We start from the raw sequence: 25,421 nt of genomic DNA, 5'->3' as shown, positions 1-25,421 counted from the left end.
TTAATTTCTCAAGTTATTGTGTATTATACGTACTGCTGTGCTTTACACCCTGGTCTGGAGAAACATTGTCTCCTTTGACGGTATACATGTATATATTTAAATGACAATAAACTTGACTTGACTTGATATAGACTCAGCAGGTCAGGCAGCAATTACAGAGAGAGAAACGGCGCTATCTTAACAGGGCTAGTGAAATATACTGGTGAATATTTCCTGCATATTGTGTTCCTGTGCTCTTATTCCCAGTAGTCTAAAAGGACGGAGGTCACAATGCAACTTGAAACTTTGTCTGAGGTCACAAATGGAGCACTGTGTGCAATTCAGGCTATCACACTATAGGAAGGATGTGATTTCACTGGAGAAGGGTGCGGACAAAAATCTACCAGGATATTTCCTGGCATAGGATGCTTAATGGAGCAAATCCATTGGCCAGGCTTACTTTCTTTGGAGTGGGTGGGGCGGGGTGTGGTTTCTTGATGGAGGAATACAAAATTAGGAAAGGCATACCCCCATCGTGGATACGTATAAAATTAAGGCGCGGACTGAAAAAAAGGATTACTTTTTTCCCCACTCAGAGGGTTTTTGCAACCCAGAACACACTGCTTGAGGGGATGGTGGAGGCAGGAACTCTCACAGCACTTAAAATGGTGTCTTGCTTTGGACCAAGTTCTTCTAAATGGAATTGGTATAGATGGGTACTTGAAGACCAGCATACACTTTGTTCTGCGTTGTATGAATGCATTACTCTGTGATAACTACATCCAATGAATAAATTAGGAAATAGAGTGCTGAGGCAGCTCTTTCGGATGATGCAAACCAAACCCTTATCTATCAGTTCAGCTGTATGTGGAAATATCAAGGCTGTCATTTGACGAACTCCAGCTAAAATATCTCAGAATGAGGCTGCTCCTCAGGAGCCTCTTAGACCTAAAGTGAATTCCGGAACTCGAGATTTATTTTTTCTTAAACTTATGTAGAGATTCAGAGTGGAACAGACCCATCCAGCCCAATGAGCCGCTCCGCCCTGCAACTCATCGACTGTAACCCTAGCCTAACCACGAGACAATTCACAGAGCAAGTTAACTAACTAACTGGTACGTCTTTGGACTGCGGGAAGGAAACCAAAGCACCCGGAGAAAACTCACGCACGCACGGGAAGAAACTTACAAGCTTGCTTACAGAGGGTATCAGAATTGAACTCTGAACTCTGACACCCCGAGCTGTAATAGTGTCGAGTTAACTACTTGTCATTGTGGGCCGAAGGGCCTGTACTGTTCTATGTACTACACTACCGTGGCACCTGGAGGCAGCTGAAAACACACTGTACTCTCCACCACACATCTATAGAAGTTTGTCAAAGTTTTAGATGTCACACTGAATCTCCGCAAACTGCAAAGCAAGTGTAACAGCGATAATAAAAATAAATAATAAAGGAGGAGGGAGGAGAAGATATCGTATTTGTTAAATAGGGGCCGTGCACAATTCTGATTTGATGGAGAGAGCCGTGAGAGCATGGAGGAACATCTGGAGAAACTTCTGAAATGCCTGGTTCGCTGCTGCTGCTACTGTGCGATCGAGAATCTCCGGAGGGAAGGCCCCAAAATCCTCGGCTTTGCCTGCTGTTGGCAACCGGGGCTGGGGTCGAAGCGTTCGGCAGAGATGGTGCTTGGTGCTCGGTGTCGGAGGGCTGGTCGGAGGCTCGAAGTTTTCGGACGACTCAGAGTCGGACTGTGGTCGGGCATGGCAGGGAGAGTTTTCTTCCTTCTCCCGTCTGCGTGAAATGTGGGACTTTCGAGAGACTTTAAACTTTTTTTACTGTGCCCATGGCCTGTTCTTCATCAAGTTACGGTATTGCTTGCACTGTTGTAACTATACGTTATAATTATGTGGTTTTTGTCAGTTTTTCAGTCTTGGTCTGTCCTGTGTTTCTGTGATATCATACCGGAGGAATATTGTATCATTTCTTAATGCATGCTGAGGATGTTCTACGAGTCTGTGGTGGCCAGTGCTATCATGTTTGCTGTTGTGTGCTGGGGCAGCAGGCTGAGGGTAGCAGACACCAACAGAATCAACAAACTCATTCGTAAGGCCAGTGATGTTGTGGGGATGGAACTGGGCTCTCTGACGGTGGTGTCTGAAAAGAGGATGCTGTCCAAGTTGCATGCCATCTTGGTCAATGTCTCCCATCCACCACATAATGTACTGGGTGGGCACAGGAGTACATTCAGCCAGAGACTCATTCCACCGAGATGCAGCACACAGCGTCATAGGAAGTCATTCCTGCCTGTGGCCATCAAACTTTACAACTCCTCCCTTGGAGGGTCAGACACCCTGAACCAATGGGCTGGTCCTGGACTTATTTCCTGGCATAATTTACATATTACTATTTAACTATTTATGGTTTTATTACTATTTATTATTTATGGAGCAACTGTAACGAAAACCAATTTCCCCCGGGATCAATAAAGTATGACTATGACTATGACTATGACTAAATGACAATAAAAGAGGACTGCGTGTCCTCATAATCTAATCTAATCTAAAAAATCTAAATAAATGCAAAATAAAAACAAACAAGAAAAATCCAGTGAGCGGTAGTTCTGTGGGCAAAAACGTTTTATTAATGAGTGAGGTTAGAGGAGAGTGGCGAGGTTTCTTCAATCTGACTAGAAGGTGACAATAATTCAAATAACCACATGTTCCAACAGTAGTGTGCAGAAGAGCATCTCTGAACGCATAACGTATCGAACCTTGAAGTGATGGGCTACTACAGCAGAGGACCACGAACATACACTCAGTGTACGTTCAAGGGGTACCTAATAAAGTGGCTACTGAGTGTATAGTTTAAATCAATTAAGAACACATTTCCTTCCCTCAGAGGGATTAACAAACCAGCTAAGTTTTTATGGCAATCCAATAGTTTCATACTAGCTATATAATTTCAGACTTCATCAATTAATTAACTCAATTTAAACTCCCCCAGGTGGGATTTGAACTCATATCTCCATTAGTCAAGTGCTCTGGATTACTACCCTAGTACACAGACCCTGCACTCCCATACCTGAAGCAAAAAAGTGAAGTTGCTGGAAATCTAAAATGGAGCAGAAAATGCCAGAAACACTCGGCAGGTCAGGCAGCGGCTGCAGAGAGAGAAGCAGAGTTAACATTCCAGGTTGATACTCAACAGGGCTTTGCTTGTGAATATTCCTTGCATTTTCTGTTCCTGTGTTGTCACACCCTGATAGTCCGAGAGGGGGTAACTGAGCCTTTACTGGTCGCCAAGAGGTTCCCAGTACAGAGAGCGTTTTCTAGGAGAGTATTTTTTAGACTCCTTATCAGTCAGTCAGCATCCATCATCTCAAATGAGATGAATGCACGAGGCAGCATTGATTGCATGTACACTTTGTACCTTCTCAGGGATCTAAATTCTCTATCCAACCTTATCAAACCATTTTCAATCGCTCCCATTTAACAGAATGATTGAACACATCAATGACTAATCTTAAAGACTTCTGTCATTTATTTAGCAATTTCTTTACACACTACTATGCCAATACATATGCTAGTACGGACTCTCTTTATGGACTTCAGTTCAGAACGTTATTTGCTCATGTTTTTTGCTTGCATGATTTTTTTTCCTCTCTGCACTTTGGTGTTTGACGATCTTCATTTTTTAATGAGATCCTCTGGGTTTCTTTCGTGGCTATCTGTCAGAAGATGAATCTCAACATTGTATACTGTATACATACTTTGACCCCTCCCCCATCATCCAGGACATGTCCTCTTCTCATTGTTACCATCAGGTAGGAGGTACAGAAGCCTGAAGGCACACACTCAGTGATTCAGGAACAGCTTCTTCCCCTCTGCCATCCGATTTCTGAATGAACATTGAACCCATGAACACTACCTCACCACTTTTTATTTCTGTCTTTGCAATACTTATTTAATTTAACTATTTTATATATACACTTACAGTAATTTACAGTTATTTTTATGTATTATACTGTCATGTATTGCATTGCACTGCTGCTGCAAAGTTAATAAATTTCATGACATATGCTGGTGATATTAAAACTGATTCTTCCACTTACAAAGAATAACCTCCTGAAGATAATATTACCCTAAAAGAAATGTCGAGTGCTGGGTGCATTAGTGAAGTATCTCATGTATTACAAGCTAGATGTAACACCCTGGTGTGCATTGAAGTTTTTCAAGTTAAATCAGGTACAGCTAACCGTACAATTTATTGATATTCAGGGCCAAGCATTGAATCATAAAATATTGTTGCTTCAGAGTATTTTGGTCTCAATGACCCAGAGAGCTGTGCTGGTTGGAGACAGATGTTATGCTTTGGCTCTTGGTGGGGGGGGGGTCACCCATAATGGGGCAAAGGGCAGAGGTCAGAATACGATTGGCCCACTGGTCCTGCAGGTTCAGGGGTTCAGCTCAGGGCTAACAACCTTGACTGGTAAAACGAAATTGCCACAGAAACAGCAGTAAAGAATCCTTTTACATCTGAGTGTGGTGGTAATCCTGAGTCTCCAGCCGGGACTTGCATGGCTGACAGTAGTGAACACTGAGAGGAAACTTCTGGCACGATGAAGGAAGCCCTGAACACCACCAGAGATGGAGGACCTTCATCACTGCCTTAAACGCCAGCGGCGTAATGAACAGAATCTTTTGGTATGACATTTAAACATTGAGGAAAGTCACCATAGGAAAACACTCAAATTATTGAGATAATAAGATCATGAGCTGCACCATTTAAATTCAGTTGTAAAAACCTGAAGGTGTACTCAAAGGATAGGCAGGTTACCAATGAGATTCATTCATATATTGAATATTAAACCAGTCAGACTACAAATTTGTTCGACACCATGTCCCCTGCACTATACTTGGAAACTGAAATATGCTTTAAAATATGGAAATAAGAATAGGGTAGCAATAGTGTTGTAATGACTCACAGTCTTGGCAAGGATGGAAGTGTCATTACATTGACCGTAAGGAATCCTTTACTGTGAAATTACAGCTCTACCAGCAACCCATAAACCAGTCTTTAGTGTAAACTCAAAACCCAAATACTCGTCCTTCCTGTCAACACAGAGGAAATAAATTGGGCCTTACTTCAGAATCAGACTCAGGCTCATGTCTGTTATCACTGGCCTCTGTCATGAAATCTGTTGATCCGCAGCTGTCGTACAGCGCAACGGGGTGTATGGGGTGTCCGTGGGGCGGGCGGGGCGGAGAAGGTAGCGCCTCTGGTGAAGGGGCTTGTCGTGTCCATTCTAGGCCGCATAATCACCTTTGGTCCGCACCTGACACTCAGCTCTCACATGTGGCCCCGAGTTCAAAGGTCAACGTTCAAAGTAAATTTTATTATCAAAGTACACATACAACCTTGAGATTCATTCTCCTGTGGGCATACTCAGCAAATCGATAGAATAGTAACGATAACAGGGTCAATGAAAGATCAACCAGAGTGCAGAAGACAACAAACTGTGCAGATGCAAATATAAATAAATAGCAATAAATAATGAGAACATGAGATACTGAGTTAAGAGTCCTTAAAATGAGATCATTGATTGTGGGAACATTTCAAAAATGGGCAAAAGAGTGCAGTTGTTCAAGAGCCAGATGGTTGAGGGGTAGTAAATGTTCTTGAACCTGGTGGTGTAAGTCCTGAGGCTCTTGTACCTTCTGCCTGATAGCAACAGTGAGAAGAGCGTGCTGGGGATTCCCTGGCCACACCCTGGTATACCACCTCGACAGGTGGGCTAAACCAGGTGAGGGTAGCCAGGGGGGGCCTCATACCCCAGTGGGATAGGGACATGCCTGTCCTAGCATACGTGGGCTGGGCAGCTGAGACCAACAGCGGGATCTAATGGCCAGGAAGGCTTTGTAGAGCGGGAAGGGCAAATCAAGGCTGAGAAGAAGCCGTGGGCATCCACTGCAACAAAGGAAAGTCTGAGTTGTGACAACTACCCTTACCACTGGAATCCGACTTCCAAGGTCAAGAGCGAGGAACTGCCCTGTGCACTAGCTTGCCCTCTTTAAAAACTCTCCTGCACGGGTACGTTCATGCTGGACAACCAGTCACAGTGCCATGCATAAAAAATTTACCATGTTACAATTTTAAAAATATATAAATAGAAATAGCACAAGAAGTGAGGAGGTGTTCATGAATTCATGGACCGTTCAGAAATCTGATGGCGGAGAAGAAGCTGTTCCTAAAACATTGAGTGTGCGCCTATGAGCCCGTGGCATTACAGGAAGGATTCTAGCATGGATAAAACAGTGGCTGATTGGCAGGAGGCAAGGAGTGGGGATGAAGGGAGCCTTTTCTGGTTGGCTGCCAGTGACTAGAGGTGTTCCGCAGGAGTCTGTGTTGGGACTGATTATTTTTACATTATATGTCAATGATTTAGATGATGGAATTGATGGCAGTGTTGCAAATTTTGCAGGTGATATGAAGATAGGTGCAGGAGCAGATAGTTTTGGGGAAGTTGAAAGGCTACAGTAGGAATTAGACAGATTAGGAAAATGGGTAAAGAAATGGCAGATGGAATATAGTGTCAGGAAGTATTTGGTCATGCACTTTGGTAGAAGAAACAAAAGGGTTGACTATTTTCAAGATGGAGAGAAAATATGAAAAGATGAAATGCAAAGGGACTTGGGAGTCCTTGTGCAGGATTCTTTAAAGGTTAATTTTCAGGTTGTGGTGAGGAAGGCAAATGCAATGTATGCATTTATTTCAAGAGGACTAGAATATAAAAGCAAGGATGTACTGTTGAAACTTTATAAAGCACTGGCAGGCGCTCATTTGGAGTACTGTGAGCAGGTTTGGGCACCTTATCTTAGAAAGGATGTTCTGAAACTGGAGAGGGTTCAAAGGAGGTTCACTAAAATGATTCCAGGATTGAATGGCTTGTCACATGAAGAACGTCTGATGGCTCTGGGCCTGTATTCACTAGAATTCAGAAGAATGAGGGCTGACTGCATTGAAACCTATTGAATGGCAAAAACCTTGATAGAGTGGATGTGGAGAGGATGTTTCTTATGGTGGGAGTGTCTGAGTCTGAAAGACACAGTCTCAGAACAGAAAGGTTTCCTTTTAGAACAAAGATTAGGAGGAATTTCTTCAGCCAGAGGGTAATGAATCTGTAGAATTCTTTGCCACAGGGAGCTGTGGAGGCTAAGACTTTATGTATAATTAGGGCAGAGGTTGATAGATTCTTGATTGGTCAGGTCATGAAGGGATATGAGGGACAGCAGAAGACTGGGGCTGAGAGGAAAATTGGATCAGCCATGATGAAATGACAGAACAGACCCAATGGGCCAAATGGCCTACTCCTGCTCCTATATCTTATGGTCTTATGATCTCCATGTTTGGATTGAAATGTTGGTCCCCAGATAGATTGTCTGAGATGTTGGTGACGAGGAACTTGAAGTTGCTCACCCTTTCCCACTGCTGAGCCCTTCATGAAGACTGGTATGTGTTCCCTCGACTTCTCCTTCCTGAAGTGAAGTCCACCATCAATTCCTTGGTCTTACTGAGGAATTCAACCCTAGGGACATAAACTGGTCTTGCAGTGAAGCCAAAATGCAGCTTGCAACAGCTAACTGAAGTACTCTGAATCCTATCGAATGGTACAGCACAGGAACAGGCCCTCCTGCCTACATAACGTCCATTTCCTTCCATCTTCCTTATATCCATGTGCCTATCTAAACATCTCATGAAAGCCTCTAATGTACTTGCCTCTACCACCAGACCAGGCAGCACATTCCAGGCATCTACCACTCTCTGAGTAAAAAAACTTACCTCTCAAATCCCCTTTGAACCTACCCCCTCTCATCTTCAATGCAAGCCCTCTGGTATTAGACATTTCAACTCTGGGAAACAGATACTCCCTGTCTACTCTATCTCTGCCTCTCATAATCTTATAAACCTCTATCAGATTTCCCCTCAGCCTCTGGCGCTCCGGATAAAACAGCCCAAGTGAATATTATATTTGCTTATAAATTATGTTGTGTTCTATTTATCCCAAAGCAAAGCATATTAGTCCCTGAAACAAAAGACAGCTTGCACAAAATTAAATTCCAGGGTTTAACTGCAGAAATCAGCTCAGTCCCCTTAATTCCATCACGGTGGCCATTAAATCACATGGCAAATATCACATCAATGAGCAACACACACACAAAATGCTGGAGGAACTCAGCAGGCCAGGCAGCACCTACGGAAAAGAGTGGACAGTTGGTGTTTCAGGCCGAGACCCTTCATCGGGACTGGAAGGGAAGAGGAGAAGCCAGACTAAGAAGGTGGGGGGGTGGTGGGGGAGGAGGGAAAGAAGTACAAGGTGGTAGATGATTGGTGAAACTGGGAGAGGGGGAGGTGGTGAAGTAAAGAGCAGGAAATTGATTGGTGAAAGAGATAAAGGGCTGAAGAAAGGGGAATCTGATAGGAGAGGACAGAGGACCATGGGAAGAAAGGGAAGGGGGGGGGACACCAGAGAGAGGTGATGGGCAGGTAAAAAGAAAAGGTGAGAGAGGGAAACAGGAATGGGGAATGGTGAAGGAGGTGGGGCGGGAGGAAATTACTGGAAGTTTGAGGAAATCGATGCTCATGCCATCAGGTTGGAGACGACCTAGGCGGCACTTAAGGTGTTGCTCCTCCAACCTGAGTGCGGCTTCATCAGGGCAGTAGAGGAGGCCGTGGACTGGTATATCGGAATGGGAATGGGAGGCAGAATTGAAATGGGTAGCCTCCGAGCGATCCTGCTTTTTGTGACGGGCAGAGCGAAGGTGCTCGGCGAAACAGTCTCCCAATCTGCGGCGGGACTCACTGATTTACAGGAGGCCACACCGGGAGCATCGGATCCAGCAGATGACCCCAACAGACTCGCAGGTGAAGGTGTTGCTGCAATGAGTATCTCCAAACACACACACACACACTAAAAACCACAAGCAAGGATGTCAAATTTAAAACGCAGCACTGACTACTGAGGCCATTCATCCACCATCACCGGGGCCACACCTTTATCTCGCAGCTACCTCCAGGCAGGGGGCATGGGGAAGCCTGAAGCTCAACACCACCAGCTTCAAGAGCAGCTGCTTCCCTTCAACCGTTCGGTTCTTGAACCAACCACACAAGTCCGATCACCACCTCAGCACAGCAAAACGGTGGCCACTTTGCACAACAATGGACATTTTCCTTTTAATTCTAATTGCGCGCTTTCTTTTATGACACATATTTTATGCTTTCTTGCCAATATTGAGCATCTGATGCTCCGTGCCTGGAATGCTGCTGCAATTGAGAGATCAGCTTTGTTTTGTCACCGATACACTGAAACGTCAAGACACACAGTAAAGTGCATCGTTTTGCGTCAATGGCCAACGCCGTCCGAGAGGGTGTGTGTCGCCACACTTTGGGCACTGACCTAGCCATGGCATATCCGCGACTCTCTGACCCTAACCATACATCTTTGGACCGTGGGAGGAAACCGGAACACCAAGAGGAAACCCACACAGTCTCAGGGAGAACATGCAAACTCCACATAGACAGTGGCAGAAATTGAACTCCAAGGAGTGAGCACTTGTGCTGCAGTGTGAAGATTCTCATTGCCCCTGTGCACTCATGAACTTGCACGTAGGAAAATAAACTTGACTTTGACTTAATTATTAATACATTTTATATCGTCCCTTGGCACATTCAACAGCTTCTGTCACCTTTGGAACTTAACAAAGGAACACACCGTGTATGTACCACATTTTCAGCCTCACCTCCCAAACTCTGTTTGTGCTCTTTTGATTATCCACTTGATCTATATTCTTTGTCGTGTCAGATCAGTATTCACTTTCTAAATACATGATCTCATCCAAATCTATGCAGCCTGCATCTAAACCTGTACCAGGTTCATTTCATTCACCACATCTGTGCTCCCTGTCCGGCTATGCCCCAGTTTTAGAATTCTCAATCTGGCTTTCAGCTCTCTCTAAGGCTTCAAACTCCTCCGTCTCTGCATTCCTCACACAGGGATGTTAAAACAAGTAAAATCTTTAACTGAGGTCATATTATCTAAGAAGTTTTTTTTAAAAAAAAAGAAATTGGAGAGGCTTAGAAGGAAAATTCCACAATGCAGATTTTGTGCATCTGATGGTGCAAGATAAATTTAAATTAAGGATGCTCAGGAGGTCGAGTTAGAAAGCAGAGAAAAGGCTAAAGGTGAGATCAGTCATGATGGCTAAACAGCTTCGAGGGTCATGTGGCCTATTCCAATTTGAATGTTTTACATTCTTGTGCTCTCCCGCATCAGAATATCACTGGCATATGTCGTGACATTTATTATCTTTGTGGCAGCAGTACCATGCAATACATGATAAACATAGAGAAAAAACTGAATTACTGTACACTTATATATGAATAATTAAATAGTTAAAGTTAGCTGAAACAGAAAAAGTAGTGAGGTAGGGTTCATGGGTTCAATGTCCATTTAGGAATCGGATGGCAGAGGGGAAGAAGCTGTTCCTGAATCGCTGAGTGTGTGCCTTCAGGCTCCTGTACCTCCTTCCTGATGGTAACAATGAGAAGAGGGCAGACCCAGGGTGGTGGGGGTTGTTCATGACGGAAGCTGCCTTCCTGAAAATGGTCTTGGATACTACAGAGGCTAGTACCTATGATGGAGGGGACTCATTTCATGTGATGGATTTACTTAAGGCTCAGTATTGGTGGCTGTTCCTCAGGCCCCACATTCTCATCGCTTTCCGGATGCTCCCTTTAAATCCTCTGGCTTTGCCCGAGCCTTTAGGTCACCTGCCCCAGTACCTTCCTTCCTACATCAACCCTAGTATGACCCCAGCATGAAGCATTTCCGGAAGTTCCACCGTATCAGTGGTGCTTCTTATAAATGCAAATTGCTATTGCCAACTTCATCAGCCAAGCTCCTTCTGCTTATTAAAGACAGTTCGTCGAATTTTTAAATGAAAATGGTGGTCTCAGCCATGGCCAAGATCACGGCAGTTCAAAGAAAGCAGCACTGAAGCACTCACTCCACTGGTCTGTAAATGTCAGTGAGCTTACTCTCTCTCCCAAGACAACGACTGGACAGTATTTTGCATACAGGAGGCATTGTAAAGGTCAGACAAACTGAAGGACAGCTTTCTATAATACCATAACCTCAGGCTGGCTTACAGCATTTCCAGAAATTAACATTCTGAAGTATTATGAGTCAACCAAAACTGAGCATATCTCCCCCTTATTAAAGTTCATCCCGCATTTGAATGCAAAACCCCAGAACAGTACTGAGGGAGGGGCTCCACGATCAGAGGTACTGTCTTTTAGATGGGATGCTAATCAAAGCTCAAAGTTCAAAGTAAGTTTATTATCTAAGAACATTTATGTCACCGTTTACAACCCTCAGATTTATTTTATTGCCGGCATCGACAGTAAATACTGCATAGATTTGGATGAGATCATGTATTTAGAAGGTGAATACTGATCTGGCGACGAAAAATATCAAGGGGGTAATCAAAAGGGGAAAGCCGGGAGGCACGGTAGCATCGTGGTTAGCACAACCATTCACAGTACAGACGACCCAGGTTCAATTCCCGCCACTGCCTGTAAGGGGTTTGTACGCTCTCCCCGAGACCACGTGGGTTTCCACCCACAGTTCAGAGACGTACTAATAATTGGTCATTGCAACTCGTCCGATGATTGTAATAACAAATAAAATTCCTCTCGGGTCTCACTGGCGCATTGGGCGGCAACCTTGCCATTTTACGAGGCTGAGTCGCCAGCTCGACGCTCAACCCAGCACGGATGGACCGTGTGGATTCGGACCCAGGCCACTCGCCCCGAAGCCCATTACGGATACCACTACACCACCGGCCCACGATTAGTGTCGGATTAAAACTGGGGATTTGCTGAGAGGCCTGAAGGGCCCATTCCACACTGTACCTCATTAACTAATAAATACATAGAAAGAAACGCAATAGAATCAATGAAAGACCACACACAAGACAGGCAAACAACCATTGTGCAAAAGACAACACACTGTGCAAGTACAAAACAACAAAAAAAAAAAGCAATAACTATTGAGAACATGAGATGACAAGCCCTTGAAAATGAGTCTGTAGGTTGTGGGAAGTCCGTACAGAGTATGGCAGTGTAGTGGTTAAGGTGTTAGGCTGGCAGCCAGAATTCTGCACCACTGGCTCAGAGATAGGATTCGAATCCTGCCAGGTCAGCTGGGGAGCTAAATTTAAAAAAACGGAATTTTAGGAAGAGAACGGATGTTCTTCGTGGTAGGAAATCTGCAGTCCCGGCCTGGCCTAAATGTGACTGCAAACCCACTGGGGCAGTGTATGGGAATATATAGGAACTGAGTAGGTGCAGTTAGGGACGGACTTGCCATGCTTGTGTTGGGAGGAAGGGAGAGAGGCACTTCTTCCTGGTCTTGTGGCCACTATTTACCTCTCATCCAATATTAGGGAAAAGAAGCCAGATATTTAGTTCTGATGAAGGTTTACGGGTCTGAAACATTAACTGTTTTGCATTTCTGCGTATGCCACCTGGCCTACTTTATCCAGTTTTTAAAAAATTTATAGGCTATTTCTGGGATCTTTCTGTGCACCAGTGAGCCGAAACACTCCCTGCATTACACCAGTCCGAAAGCTGTTCAGCAGGTGTAAAGCACGTTTGGGAGCAGACTCGATCGGCCTAATTCTGCTCCTTTATCTAATGGTCTTATGGTCCTGTGGTACCTTGTAGGACACCTCTCACCTGGGACAAATATTCAGGCAAAAAGGCCTCTTGAGATTCACGGTGGCGATGCCGCCGGCAACAAGTTTTGACGTAGAATGCTCCTTGTTCTGGAGATAAAATGAGTGGTCCATCACAGGCAAAGCCTCCTTCACCACTGAGCACATTTACTAGGAGCACTGGCACAAGCAAACAGCAGCCATCATTAAGGACACCTGTCATCCAGGCCACGCTCTCTTCTCTCTTCCACCACTAAGTAGGAGGCACAGAAGCCTCAGGTCCCCCACCACACCACCAGATTCAGGAACAGCTATTACCCTACAACCATCAGGCTCCTGAACCAGCGTGGGTAACTTCACTCTTCTCAACACTGAACTGACTCCACAACATGTGAACTCACTCTCAAGGACTTTACCACTTAGCGTTTAATTCCTTTTCCTTAATTATTTGAACTTTGAACTTTGACTCCACAAGTACAGTAGGGCTTTGGATCTGTTTGTGGAGCTGGTGGACATATTGTCGGTGGCAAGTTCAGCTGGGGCCTCTGTGCCACCTGCAAAGGAAATTGGTGAGTGAGCCCTATGGAAAGGCCAGTGACGAGATATTTGGTCCCTGCATTAGTTGTGTTCCTTCCATCTGTTTAATGGGATGGTGGCTGCTGTTTTCACAAAATGGGATGACATTTTTTAGATGCTCTTGCGTGTGGGGAGGTCGGTGTGGTCTGTGACTCCGCCATCTCATGAAGGCTGCTGGGTCTGCGGTGAATATCGGCCATTTGTTTGGAACATTTGCAGAGGCCCTGTTACTGTCAACAAGGTGGCAATTAGCTGCGTATTTTCTTTAAAGATACAGCACTGTAACATGCCCGCTCCGCCCAATTACACTCACGTTACCAATGAAGCTACTAACCTGCTTGTTTTTGGAATGTGGGAGGAAACAGGAGCACCGAGAGGAAACTCACACAGTCAGGGGGAGGACGTACAAACTTTTTATTGACAGCAGCAGGAACTAAACCTGGGCCGCTGGAGCTGTCATAGTGTTACGCTGACTGCTATGCACTCATACTGTCCCAGTGACCTGTGATATATGTAACATCTGGAGGATCATGGGAGAGATCGGGCAATACACAGAGCAGCACTGTGGTACGGAGCGTTCAAAGTGAACTCCCCCATGACATCCCGAAGTCGCTCCAGGAGGTTTCACTTGGGAGCCAGTTTTATTGGATGAGGCCAGAGTGCGGGTGGTGTCTCTGGCATCCAATGTGAGGCTTAGGAACAGGCCTTCTTCTGCAAAGGAAGACAACATTGTCCCCCACTTGCCACCTCATACTCCGCTCCCACCCCCCACCTTCTTATTCTGCCTTCGTCCCTGTTCCTTTCCAGTCCTGATGAGGGGTCTCAGCCCAAAACTCAGACTGTTCATTCCTTTCCATAAATGCTGCCTGGCTTGCCGTGTTTCTCAGACACCTTGGGCTTGTTTTCCCCCCTCCCCAACCAACCATCACTACTTTATCATTTCCTGTCAGTCACCTTATGTACAGACACTCCAGTGCCTAGCATCACTTTATGGACTTAGCACTTTACATCTATGTATGGAAGCTATCTTAAGTATTTTTATTTATTGTGTTTTTTATTATTATTGAGTTCTTTATCATATTGTGTTTTTTTTTGTGCTGCATTGGATCCAGAATAACAATTATTTTGTTCTCCTTTACACTAGTGTACTGAAAATGGTATTAAACAATCTTGAATCTGCAGAATCTCTTGTGTTTACGACTTCCTCCTCCTAGCTCTTGCTGTTCAGTGGAACATTAAATTCACCAGCTTGGTTTGGATTGGGCTGGAGAAGCCGAAAGTAGTAATCACATCCCTGTAGGTGTGTGATAAGGCAGTGTCGTGGTCACTGGATTAGCAGTCTGGTATCAGGAATGTTTATCCAGAGTCAAGAGTTTAAATCTCGCAATGAGAAATGGGGAACCAGATTGTTAAAGAAAAGTCTAGCCTTCGGCACAGTAGCATAGCACTATTACAGTGTCAGTTACCTGGGTTCAATTCTGCTGCTGTCTGTATGGATTTTGAAAGCTCACAAGAGAAAATCTGCAGATGCTCGAAATCTAGAGCAACACACAGAAAATGCTGGAGGCACTCAGCAGGCCAGGCAGCATCAATCGAAAAGAGTGAACAGTTGACGTTTCAGGCCGAGACCCTTCTTCGGGACCAGTTTGAGTTCCTCCAGCATTTTGTGTGTGTGTGTGTGTGTGTCGTTTTGGATTTCCAGCATCTGCAGACTTTCTTGTGTTTGAAATATGTAAGTACGTAAAGCAGATCTCAATAACTGTATTTGGGGAAACTGCCCGCTTCCTTTTGCACCCTGAGGAATGGCCTTGGCCTGAAACATCGACTGTTTATTCCCTTATAGCTGTTGCATGACCCGCTGAGTTCCCCCTGAATTTTGTGTCTGCTTCTGCGCAAAAAAAATCCCACATCTGGTTCACGCACGTCTCTCTGGGAGGGCCCTCTGCTGTCCTTACCCAAGATGACTTATATGTGACTTCAGACCTGGCATTGTGCTCGAATCTTTATTGCCTTGGAAAGGATGGCATCTACAGACAAATGGTTTTAACCAAAAGGTACTCATGGGCTTCCTGTTGCTGGTGCAAAGCCATTGATATTGACGAACTACTGAGGCCCTAGTGTGCACCATGTCCATTGCACAGAAACAACCTGGTGGCATGAACATCCATATCTCTAACTTCTGCTAATCTTTCATTCCATTCCCTATTCTGGCTCCCCTCCTTTCTTCTCCTCACCTCCCTCTAGTGCCCCTCCTCCTTCCCTTTCTCCCAAGGTCCACTCTCCACTCCTATCAGATTCCTTCTTCAGCCCTTTACCTCTCCTACCTATCACAGCATAGCTTCTCACTTCAACCACCCTCCGCCACCCACCCACCTTCCCCGGCTTCACCTATCACCTTCCAGCGTGTACATCTTCTCCTCCTTCTACCTTCTTATTCTGGTTTCTTCCCCCTTCTTTCTTCATCCTGCTGAAGGGTCTCAGACCAAAACATTGACTGTTTATTCCCCTCCATAGATTCTGCCTGACCTACTGAGTTCCTCCAGCATTTTATGCGTATCAAGCTGGAAAATGGCAGGTGCAAGAATTGACCCCTGTGTGAGATCTCTATTCATCGTTTGTACTCAGGTGGTCTTGTTGCCATTTTAAGACCAAAAGATATAGGAGCACAATTAACCCATTTGGCCCATCAAGTATACATAAAGACTCGGCCTCCACAGCTGCCTGTGGCAAAGAATTCACCAATCTCTGGCTAAAGAAATTCCTCCTCATCTCCGTTCCATGGTTGTGTCTTAGATACATTTTTTGCTAAGGGGATAATAATCCTGTGAGTTCTACGGTACTCGACAATCTGTGAGAGAGTCATCTGCTGGCCATTGCCTGGCAGTGCCACGTACCTCTAGCAGCTCTATGAGGGCACTTCTGTTTTCCACTACCCCTGAAGACCTGTCTTACTGTTAGTACTGGGCGCAAGGATCTGACCAGAGCAACCTAGCAACCTCTTCCCTCTCCAGCTCATTTGCGATGGGTCCTTGAGACTGATTTCTCTGTTTAAGCAACTGCTGAAGCACCTTGTGGGCTTTTGGAGGCAACTTTCAAAATTGCTCCAATGTGCTTGTCCTATACTGCGACAACGAGGAGGCATGATTTTAAGATGATTGGAGAAATGTATAGGGGAGATGTCAGACGATTTTTTTAATACAGATAATGATGGGCGTGTAGAACGCCCTGCCAGGGGTGGTAGTTGAGACAGATACATTAGGGACATTTAACAGGCAGTAGGAATGTGGATGATAGAAAGATAGAGGGTTATGTGGAAGAGAAGAGTTAGGTTAATCTTGGAGAAGGTTAAAGGGCTGGCACAACATTGTGGGCCGAAGTGCCTGTACTGAGCAGTAGTGTTCTATGTTCTAATATTGAAACTATGAAGTAGGAGCAGTTCTTTACCTAATCTTTCAGAGCCCCTTCACTGATAAAAACACAGGATGCTGCCACGTAGAATTCAGACACAACACAATGGAGTAAGGTGGACTGGGGAGTCGTGACAGGGCTCGGGCACCCCGCGCCTGCTGGTTAATGTGTGACATTGGGCAGAAACCCAGAGATATGGGAATGAGAGAAGTGAGTGTTGGGAAGGAGAAGTATCGATCGATGGACGCCCGAGGACACCAAGGCAGGGGAGAATAATGGCTAATGTGAGGCGTGGAGCTTTCCAAATGTGGAAATGATCTGCAGTTAGTGTTGGAACCACAGGCATTTCCCACAACAGTGAGCAGCTGTGCTGATCTCCTAAATAGATGGGAGAACTATGAGGATCTCCTGTTACGACAGTGGGGTGGGATGTGTGTAGGGGTCAACAGTGATATCTGGAAGCACTGGGAAGCCCAAGGGGAATTTCTCATTGTGGGGGAGGTGGAGATGGAGATGTGAGGAGAATAAAACTGGGGAATGCCTACTAGGATGGGCGAGTCTTCAAACGTCTCCTTCAGGGATGAAGGGGATCATTGTAGGGATAAGAGATCTGTGGACTTCCCATTATCAGTTGGAGGGGTTGGGTATTGCTGGACTTCTTTTTCAGGATGAAGGAACTCTGGAGGTTTCCTGCAGGTATTAGAAGCTCTGAGGATTCCCAGGGATCAGGGAGGCATTGGGACTACCTGCTGGATTGAGGATACCATGTGAACCTCTGGCAGGGATATGAGGTTGGTGGCAATCTCCTGTTGGGATAAGGGAGCCATGGCACTCTCTTAGATAGGTGGCAATGGATGATCGTCCAAGTCTCATTCACTTGGGGAAAAGAAATCTTCCCTTAACTTAGAGTCGTAGAACATTACAGCACAGAAAAAGGCCCTTCGGCCCATCTAGTCCATGACAAATTATATTTCTGCCTACTCCCATCGACCTGCGTCTCCATACCCCTCCTATCCACTTGTACTTGTCCAAACTTCTCTTAAATGTTAAAATCAAACCTGGATTCATCACTTCTGCTGGAAGCTTGTTCCACACTTTCACAAACCTCTGAGTGAAGAATTTATCCCTTAAACAGTTCATTTTTCACACTTAGCCCATAACTCCCAGTTTTATTTTCACCCAACATCAGTGATAAAAGCTTGCTTTTAGCCGATCTATACCACTCCTAATTTTGTCGACCTTTATCAAATCTCTCCTCATTCTCCTACACTCCAAGGAATAAAGTCCTAACTTATTCAGACTTTCCCAATAACTCCAATCCTCAAGTCCTGGCAACATCCTTGTAAAATTTCTCTGTACTCTTTCAACCTTATTGCTGTCTTTCCTGGAGTTAGGTGACCAGAACTTAAACAACATTTGCCAATGTTGAAGCAATTTTCCTTAATGCTGGAGTTCTGAAACATTATTTGGTTCTGTGGCTGATTATTGGGAAAGGGGTTACGACGAGAGCTCCATAAAATAGAAGTGGTGCTGCAGAACTTCTGGGCATCTCCCGTCACCCCCAGCGATGATATCAACAGAGCCATACTTAATGGTGTCATGTTATAGAGAGGTTTCAACCTTAGAGGTCATCTCTCCAGCTGCCTGTTGCCTAGAGAGTTAAGGCAGGAAGAGCTGCATTAAATGCATGACTGCTTGACATCCCCAAGTGCACAGATATCTCCCTTGGTAACATTTAGATTTATCCAAAACAAAGAATTCTGCACATCTCCTGTATAATTTTTAGCCGACTAATTTTTATTCAAACACAAGCCCTGCTCTTGCAGCATCTCCAGAAACATATTTCTTTTTCCGCCAAATGCAGCCATCTTATGGCAATATTACAGACAGCGTCGGCTTCATGCTCCTCACATCACAGCCGTCAATAGCCAAATCATGGAAACCCAACTAATCACAAAAGATCATGTCATAGCTGCTTGTATCAACGTGCAATTGTTATTTTGGGTGTTGCATTCATCGGCTGAGGGATGCTTGCCTTGGGAGTGGGATGGGTGAGACTTTGGATGGTCCATATTTCACGGGTTAAGTGCAAAGCAAAGCTCCCCCGTGTTAAGTGACACGCAGAAAATGCAGGAGGAACTCAGCAGGTCAGGCAGCATCTACGGGAAGGAATAAAAAGTCGACACGTAGGGGAGAGAAAGGGAGAAGAAGCCAGAATAAGAAGCTAGGAGGAGGGAAAGGCGTGCAGTCTGGAAGGTGATAGGTGAAGCCAGCTGAGGGGCAAGGTAAGGGGATGGGAGGGGGAGGGGGAGGGGGAGGGGAATGAACGGAGAAGCTGGGAGGTGATTGGTGAAATGAGAATGAGGCGGGAGGGGGGGAAAGAGTACAGGCTCGAAGGTGATAGGTGAAGCCAGGTGAGGCTGGCGGAAGGGCGCTGTGGATGAAGTGAGAAGCTGGGAAGTGATAGGTGGAAAGATAAAGGGCTGAAGAAGAAAGGGCACCAGAGGGAGGCAATAGGCAGTAAGGAGAAGAGAATAGTTGAGAAAGGAGCCAGAAGGGGAAATGCAGAAGAGAGAAGGGTCAGGAAGGAAGAAATTACCGAAAGCTAGAAAAATCAATATGCTCTATATTGTATCATGCTCCCTCAGAACAATGTTAGATATCAGGTTAAACTCCTTCTTTGTTGTGATGTGATATATTCCCAGGACTGGCTCAGCCTGGGTTAGGCACAAACTAACATTTCCCCTATATATTGGTTTCAAATACTCCCATGGCAGGGACAGTTGGGGCCAGACAAAAAATTGATGCTCCTGTTTACACTGTCCCACCAGACAGTCACAAGCGGAGCCAACATGGTCTAAACACAAAGTAACACACAGAAATGCTGGAAGAACTCAGGCAACGTCAATGGAAGGGAGCAAATTGTGGGTATTTTGGCTGGGACCATTCAGCAGGACTCAACCTAAAAAATAAGGCTGTTTATTCCCCTCCACAGAAGCTGCCTGACCTGCTGAGTTCCTCCGTCATTTTCTGCATGTTGCTCAAGATTTCCAGCACCTGCAGAATCTCTCGAGTTAACGGCTAAACACAAAATGAAGCTCCCTCTATACTGTTCTATCAACCAGTGCCGGGAAGAGATGGTGTGTTGTTTTATTAGCAGGTAAAGCACCCGCCCTCTACACAGTTCGATCAAACACTCACAGCGAAAGACAGCAGAGATTAGATACAGAGCAGGCCCCCATTTACACTGCCCTATCACATACTGCCAGAGTAGAGGGAGTGTGGATTAGATAGAGAGTAATGCTCCCTCTACAGTATCCTATCACATATCGTCAGAGTAGAGGGAGTGTGCTTCGGATAGAGAGTAGTACTCTCTCTGCCCTATCCTATCACATACTCCCAGAGTACGGGCAGTGTGGACTAGATGCAGAGTAATGCTTTCTCTACAGTATTCCGTCACCTTTTGCCAGAGTACAGGGAGTGTGCATTAGGTACAGGGTAATGATCCCTATAGTTTATCCTATCACATAATACCAGGGCAGAGTGTGGGGATTAGATACAGAGTAATGCTTTCTCTAGTTTAGCCAATCACATACTCCAGACTAGAGGGAGTGTGGATTACATGCAGAGTAATGCTCCCTCTACAGTATCCTATCACATATTGTCAGAGTAGAGGGAGTATGCATTAGATACAAAGTACAGTTCACTCTACCTTATCCTATCCACATATAGCCAGGACAGAGAGTGAGGATTAGAGACTGAGTAATGCCCCATTTATTGTATTACATACTGCCGGGGTAGAAAGTATGGTCATTGTCAGGATATTCTTACTGTCCTTAGATGCTTTCCCTTGCAACCATAGAAGCTGCGGCCATTTGCCATACCCTACAGCCAGACTGCGTATCGAGCAAGTGAAGGAATGAGCAGCACCCAGATCGGAACAGTGACGTTCTCCTTCCCACCTCATGGTCACGGCCCATTGATAAAAGGATCAGAACACTTGCCACTATGCTACGAAGGGCTCATAGGATGCATCCTGCCACATTTGAATACATGGCAGATGTTGATGCACAGAGGCATCCTATACAATGGAATTGAGAAGATGCACAGGAGGCTTGGTAGTAAATACTGCACACTGGATTGGTGGCAAGGACTACTGTATCTGTAGCAGGAACAAGCAAGTCCAAAAACGTTTGAGTCCCAACACTCGCTGTACATCCAACATATTAAATACAATTTAGTACTCTATTCTCTTTTACACAGCGTTTGAGTCCAGTGCAGAGACCAGGTCATCTCAGAAAATAGTGATTTATATTAACTAACCAACCAAACATAGTAGCTGCAGCTGCAACGACAATAATACCCATTTGCAAATGTTATAACTTCCCGATTTTAAAAACGTGACCATTACCGGACAGAAATCCACCTTATTGTCAAGTGGGGCATATTAACACGAGAGCCAAATTGGAGCCCAAGCTTTAAGACAGAAGTTGATTCCCAATACCCACGACCGCAACAAGTAACTGGAGAAGGTCTCCCTGTGATATAATAACATTTAAGCGGATAAAAAACCTTATTTAATAACTCGAAGATAAAGGTAAAAAAAAAGATTATTTTTGACTACTGCCTGGTCCGTTTGGAGACAATGAACGGGCAATAGGCTCAATTCTACAGCCCGCTGTGTCACCAATTAGCACAGAATTGTGAAAACTCCGCTCAAAAGCCCGAAGGTTTGCAAATTAATTATGTTTAACCCTTTGATCCCAAGGATGCAACGGTACCAGAGAGAAAAAAAAGCAGACTCTGTTAAAACACACTCAATTGCATCTCAAATCCAACTGCTTTAGATTAAAAACATAGATATTGCACGCAGTTCCCAATTCCACAACAACCTTGCTGGAACTTGATTCCACGTTAAAAGAAAATCGTAGGCACACACAATACAAATTTCGAACATAGTGGATCGCGATTTAACACAAGGCACCCCGTGGGCAACGTCTATCCGAAAAAGTCTTATCACTTAAACCACAGCTATTGGAAGGATCTCAGATGAACACAAGTCTATAAAAATATTTAAGTTTCATAGGGTTAAAATAGCAACGCATCTAGACAGTGGGTAAAGTTTGACATATATTTAATCAGACTAAAATGATAGATTTTCTTTCAAAAGTCTTGGGTCTTTTAGTTTACGACCATGAGTCATATTTGGCTTTTTTAAATGACAGAGATGGTGACGTCATTACTGTTTTTAGCAGTGTATTTTAAGGTTGATATATTATAAATTTTCTCCCTTTAAAATCTCGGGGGGAGGAGGGGGTTTAGCTTTTGATTGTAAGAGACTCCAGCCCCAAAGGGGAAAGGATGGGAACACACTGTTCAGACGCCTCTTTTATCCCAGTAGAAGGTAATAATCGCCCACCCTCCTCCTGCTCAAACTATTCATTGCAGTTAGGTTCACCCCTTTCGGGGAGGGAAAATTGCATCCCATCGCACCCCACCGCACCGAGCCTGACTGATGAAACCGTGTCACTATTAGCACTCCATCACAATTGACCGCTTCAATGACTAGATTAATATATACGGACATACTTTAGAATTTATCACGGGAACCACGTGAGAGGATAGAGCAAAATTACATCGGGACCTTGGCAGAAAAGGAGGTGGGGGTATGCTTCCCTCGTTGGGACCCGGAATGTAAATCCCTTTGCAATCGGACCTTCTTCCCCAGATAATGCACGTTTTAAGGTACATCAAAACGTAACGTTTATTTGCAAAATGGACCCTCAAAACCTGGGAACATCTGCTTCTTTTTTCTTTTATTTCCCCTTCTTTTTTTTACATATCCCAGCTTGTTCCCTCTCCTCGTGTCATACCGATCGCACAGGTTTCAAAACTCCCTTCGTTCCTGACAATGTTTATCTTGCTAGGAGGCATTGTGGCTTTATTTTGCGGGGAGCGGGAGGCGTTTTTTATCCTATCCATCACACACACGGAAAAGCAGACAGAATCTTAAAAAATGTTCCCATTTTGTCTTTGATAAGCATTAATTCTGACACACCCAAAATGGCTGTTTCTTTTCTTAGTGCAATAATATAGCTATTGAAGGGGGAAATAATGAATGTCACCCTTTTGTAAATAAAAATGAAATTAATATTTCATTAGCCAACAAACTGAATCTTCATTCAAAGATCCCCGTGTATGAATAATGACACGATCCTCCAACGATTCCCTTTCCGTTTACCAAAATACCCCTGATTGATTCGATCTATTGATTTTTAGAGGGTGGACGAGCATACAGTATTCAGCATGTAACCTTACTGCAGAATATGTTAACGGGAGACTGGATGGTGGAAAGTGGAAAGATGCAGAATGCGTCAAAAAAGCACCATTGAGGGAAGTCGTTTTTGCTATTCATTCCATGTCCGGCCATAGGTCTCTCATTTACAATTAACATGGGGGAATGTGGGGGAAGGAGCGCATGAACAGAGATGGTGGATATGAGGGAAGGGGGGTGGGGGATGAAATACCTTCAAGACAGCAAGTTCTCCATAATCCAGAGTGGGTCATCACTTCCTCGTTCTTTTTGCTGGTCTCATTTTCACTGACTGATTTGCTTTTGCAAACCCCCCTAGAGTATAGCCAGTAGTCTGTTCCCACAGCAATGGTCATTAGACTGAAGGCTGCAAAAGCGCCCACAGTAGTGAGGAGCATCTGTACACCGCGATCAAACAGACCCATAATTCTTCATTATATTCGGGCACACACACAACACACTTTTTTTTCTCTCTCTGTCTCTCTCGCTCTCCTCTCTCAGGTAGACGAGAAAATATCCCTCTTCAGAAATGAATGGGGAGCAAAGAGATCAAGAGATGGGCAGGGAGACCACTGTCAGTTCAAATCCAATATATATGTTCTATAGATATATATGGGATATATATTTATCTATATTTAAATAAAAAACAAAACAAATCCCCAAAAAATAGATATGTTAATCCTTTTTTCTAAAATTCTGATCCCCAGTTTCCATAAGTGATGGCTATTTCTGAGAGATCTTCAGGAGAAAGATAAAGATGAAGAGCATTATCGTTGGAGCTGCTTTTCCTCACGGTTTAGGGAGATGGAGCTCGCATCGATGAAACCGTCTTTAGGTTTTCGCTTACAGCTATTCCAAACGCCATGAATTTTTGCGGTTTTCTTGCCCTCAGAGTAGCGCCGGGTCTGATGTCGTGATGGTCTGTGTTGCTCGTGGACGTATTTTCAAACGAAAATGATTGAGGTTTAGACTTGAAGGAAGATGTTCGCCACGCAGCTCGTGGTCCGTGAAGACATAGAGTTGCTCAGCGGCTTTTTTTTTTTTTTTTGGTGCTGAAATGGACAGCTCCCGATTTTTCAGGCGTTGCTGTTCTCAGATTCGCTCCGGAGACGCATTCTTCCTCTCGCCTCTGTCCTGTTCCCCCCGCCTCCTCCTCCTTCTCCTTGTCCCCGGTCCTTTCTCCCCTCTGCCTCTCTCCCTCTCCCTCTCGGATGGTGGAAAGAACAGCTCCCAGGCTGAGCACGAAGAAGGCGTAGCCAGTCCTTCCCAGCCTCTCTCGTCACTCTAACAGTACGTGCCCTCAGCTCCCAATGCAGCCCTCGCATCGCAATTAGATCGGCAAGCACATACACACAAAAAAAAGAGGGGGGAAATCGCGTGGTTCTGGGCAACTAGGATTAAACAACAGCATGTGGAAGGGTCCGTTCAAATAAAAAAGTTACCGCAGATTTTCTCTGATACAAGAACTCATCCTGTCAATTAACCTGTTATTTTTCAATCCCAGATTGCTGCCAGCGTTTTCTTCAGCAGAGAGGTCCACACTATGGGCAACATGGATTCAAACCAAGTAGTACAAGGATCAAGGGGAAAAGTTTTTTTTTCATCCAAAGTGTAGTGAGGCCCCGGGACTCTGCCTAAAAGGGTGCTGGGGTAGAGACCCTCCCTGCATTTACTAAGTACCTGGGTGCACACTTGCAGAGACGTAATCTACGAGGCAGCAAACCAGCAGCTGGGAAATTGAATGCCCATAAAGTTTGGCCCGGGTGGATACATTGCGCCAAATGAATTACTTCAATGAGTTTTGTATTGGGGTTATTAGGGATTATCTACTTTTTAGATCCAAACTGTGGGTCAGTCATTCCAATGCAAAACGCGGCCGGAACTTCTTCCCTAGGAGTGGCGACCGGGTGTAGTAAATCCATTACAGGTATCTTTCACCAGTATATAGACATTCCAGTATCATTATTCCCCCATTCCAGAGATATTTACTAATATAACTTGAAGCATGGAGTCACCACCAAAGATTTACATGCTGATATTTTGCCTTGGCTATGTATTTTTAATATAGGCAGCTCAATATCAACTCATTTAAAGTTGTCTACTTGGTACGTAGAGGGAAAAGAAATAGAGGAATACACTGATAGAGTGAGATGGAGAATGGTGATGTGGACCATAAGTGCTAACATGCAGCAGTTGGGCTGAATGGCCAGTTTCTGTGCTATAATTTATGCAATGTAAGCTCTTTCAAACAATTATTTCCAACAATAAAGATTTTCCCCTCAAATCCTCTTATTATAAATTCTGACCAGACGGTAACCTAGGAATAAGGCATGACAACATGCATTACACAGAGACAACAAATTGCAGAATA

The 25,421-nt window shown here is 44.7% G+C and overlaps 1 protein-coding gene across 1 annotated transcript in view; it reads right to left on the bottom strand.

The window, feature by feature from the left end:
* The window catches only part of LOC140205400 (voltage-dependent calcium channel gamma-2 subunit), a 211,716-nt gene extending 188,241 nt beyond the window's left edge, over positions 1 to 23,475 (bottom strand). Inside the window, exon 1 of the mRNA XM_072272991.1 lies at positions 23,265 to 23,475. Coding sequence (XP_072129092.1) covers positions 23,265 to 23,475 — 211 coding nt within the window. The remainder of the gene's footprint in view (positions 1 to 23,264) is intronic.
* Between the last annotated feature and the right edge of the window lie 1,946 nt (positions 23,476 to 25,421).

The sequence above is a fragment of the Mobula birostris genome, chromosome 11 (genome assembly GCF_030028105.1).
Source record: "Mobula birostris isolate sMobBir1 chromosome 11, sMobBir1.hap1, whole genome shotgun sequence".
NCBI lineage: Eukaryota > Metazoa > Chordata > Chondrichthyes > Myliobatiformes > Myliobatidae > Mobula > Mobula birostris.
The sequence above is the reverse complement of the archived record's forward strand: the minus strand, read 5'-3'. Positions and strand labels throughout refer to the sequence as shown.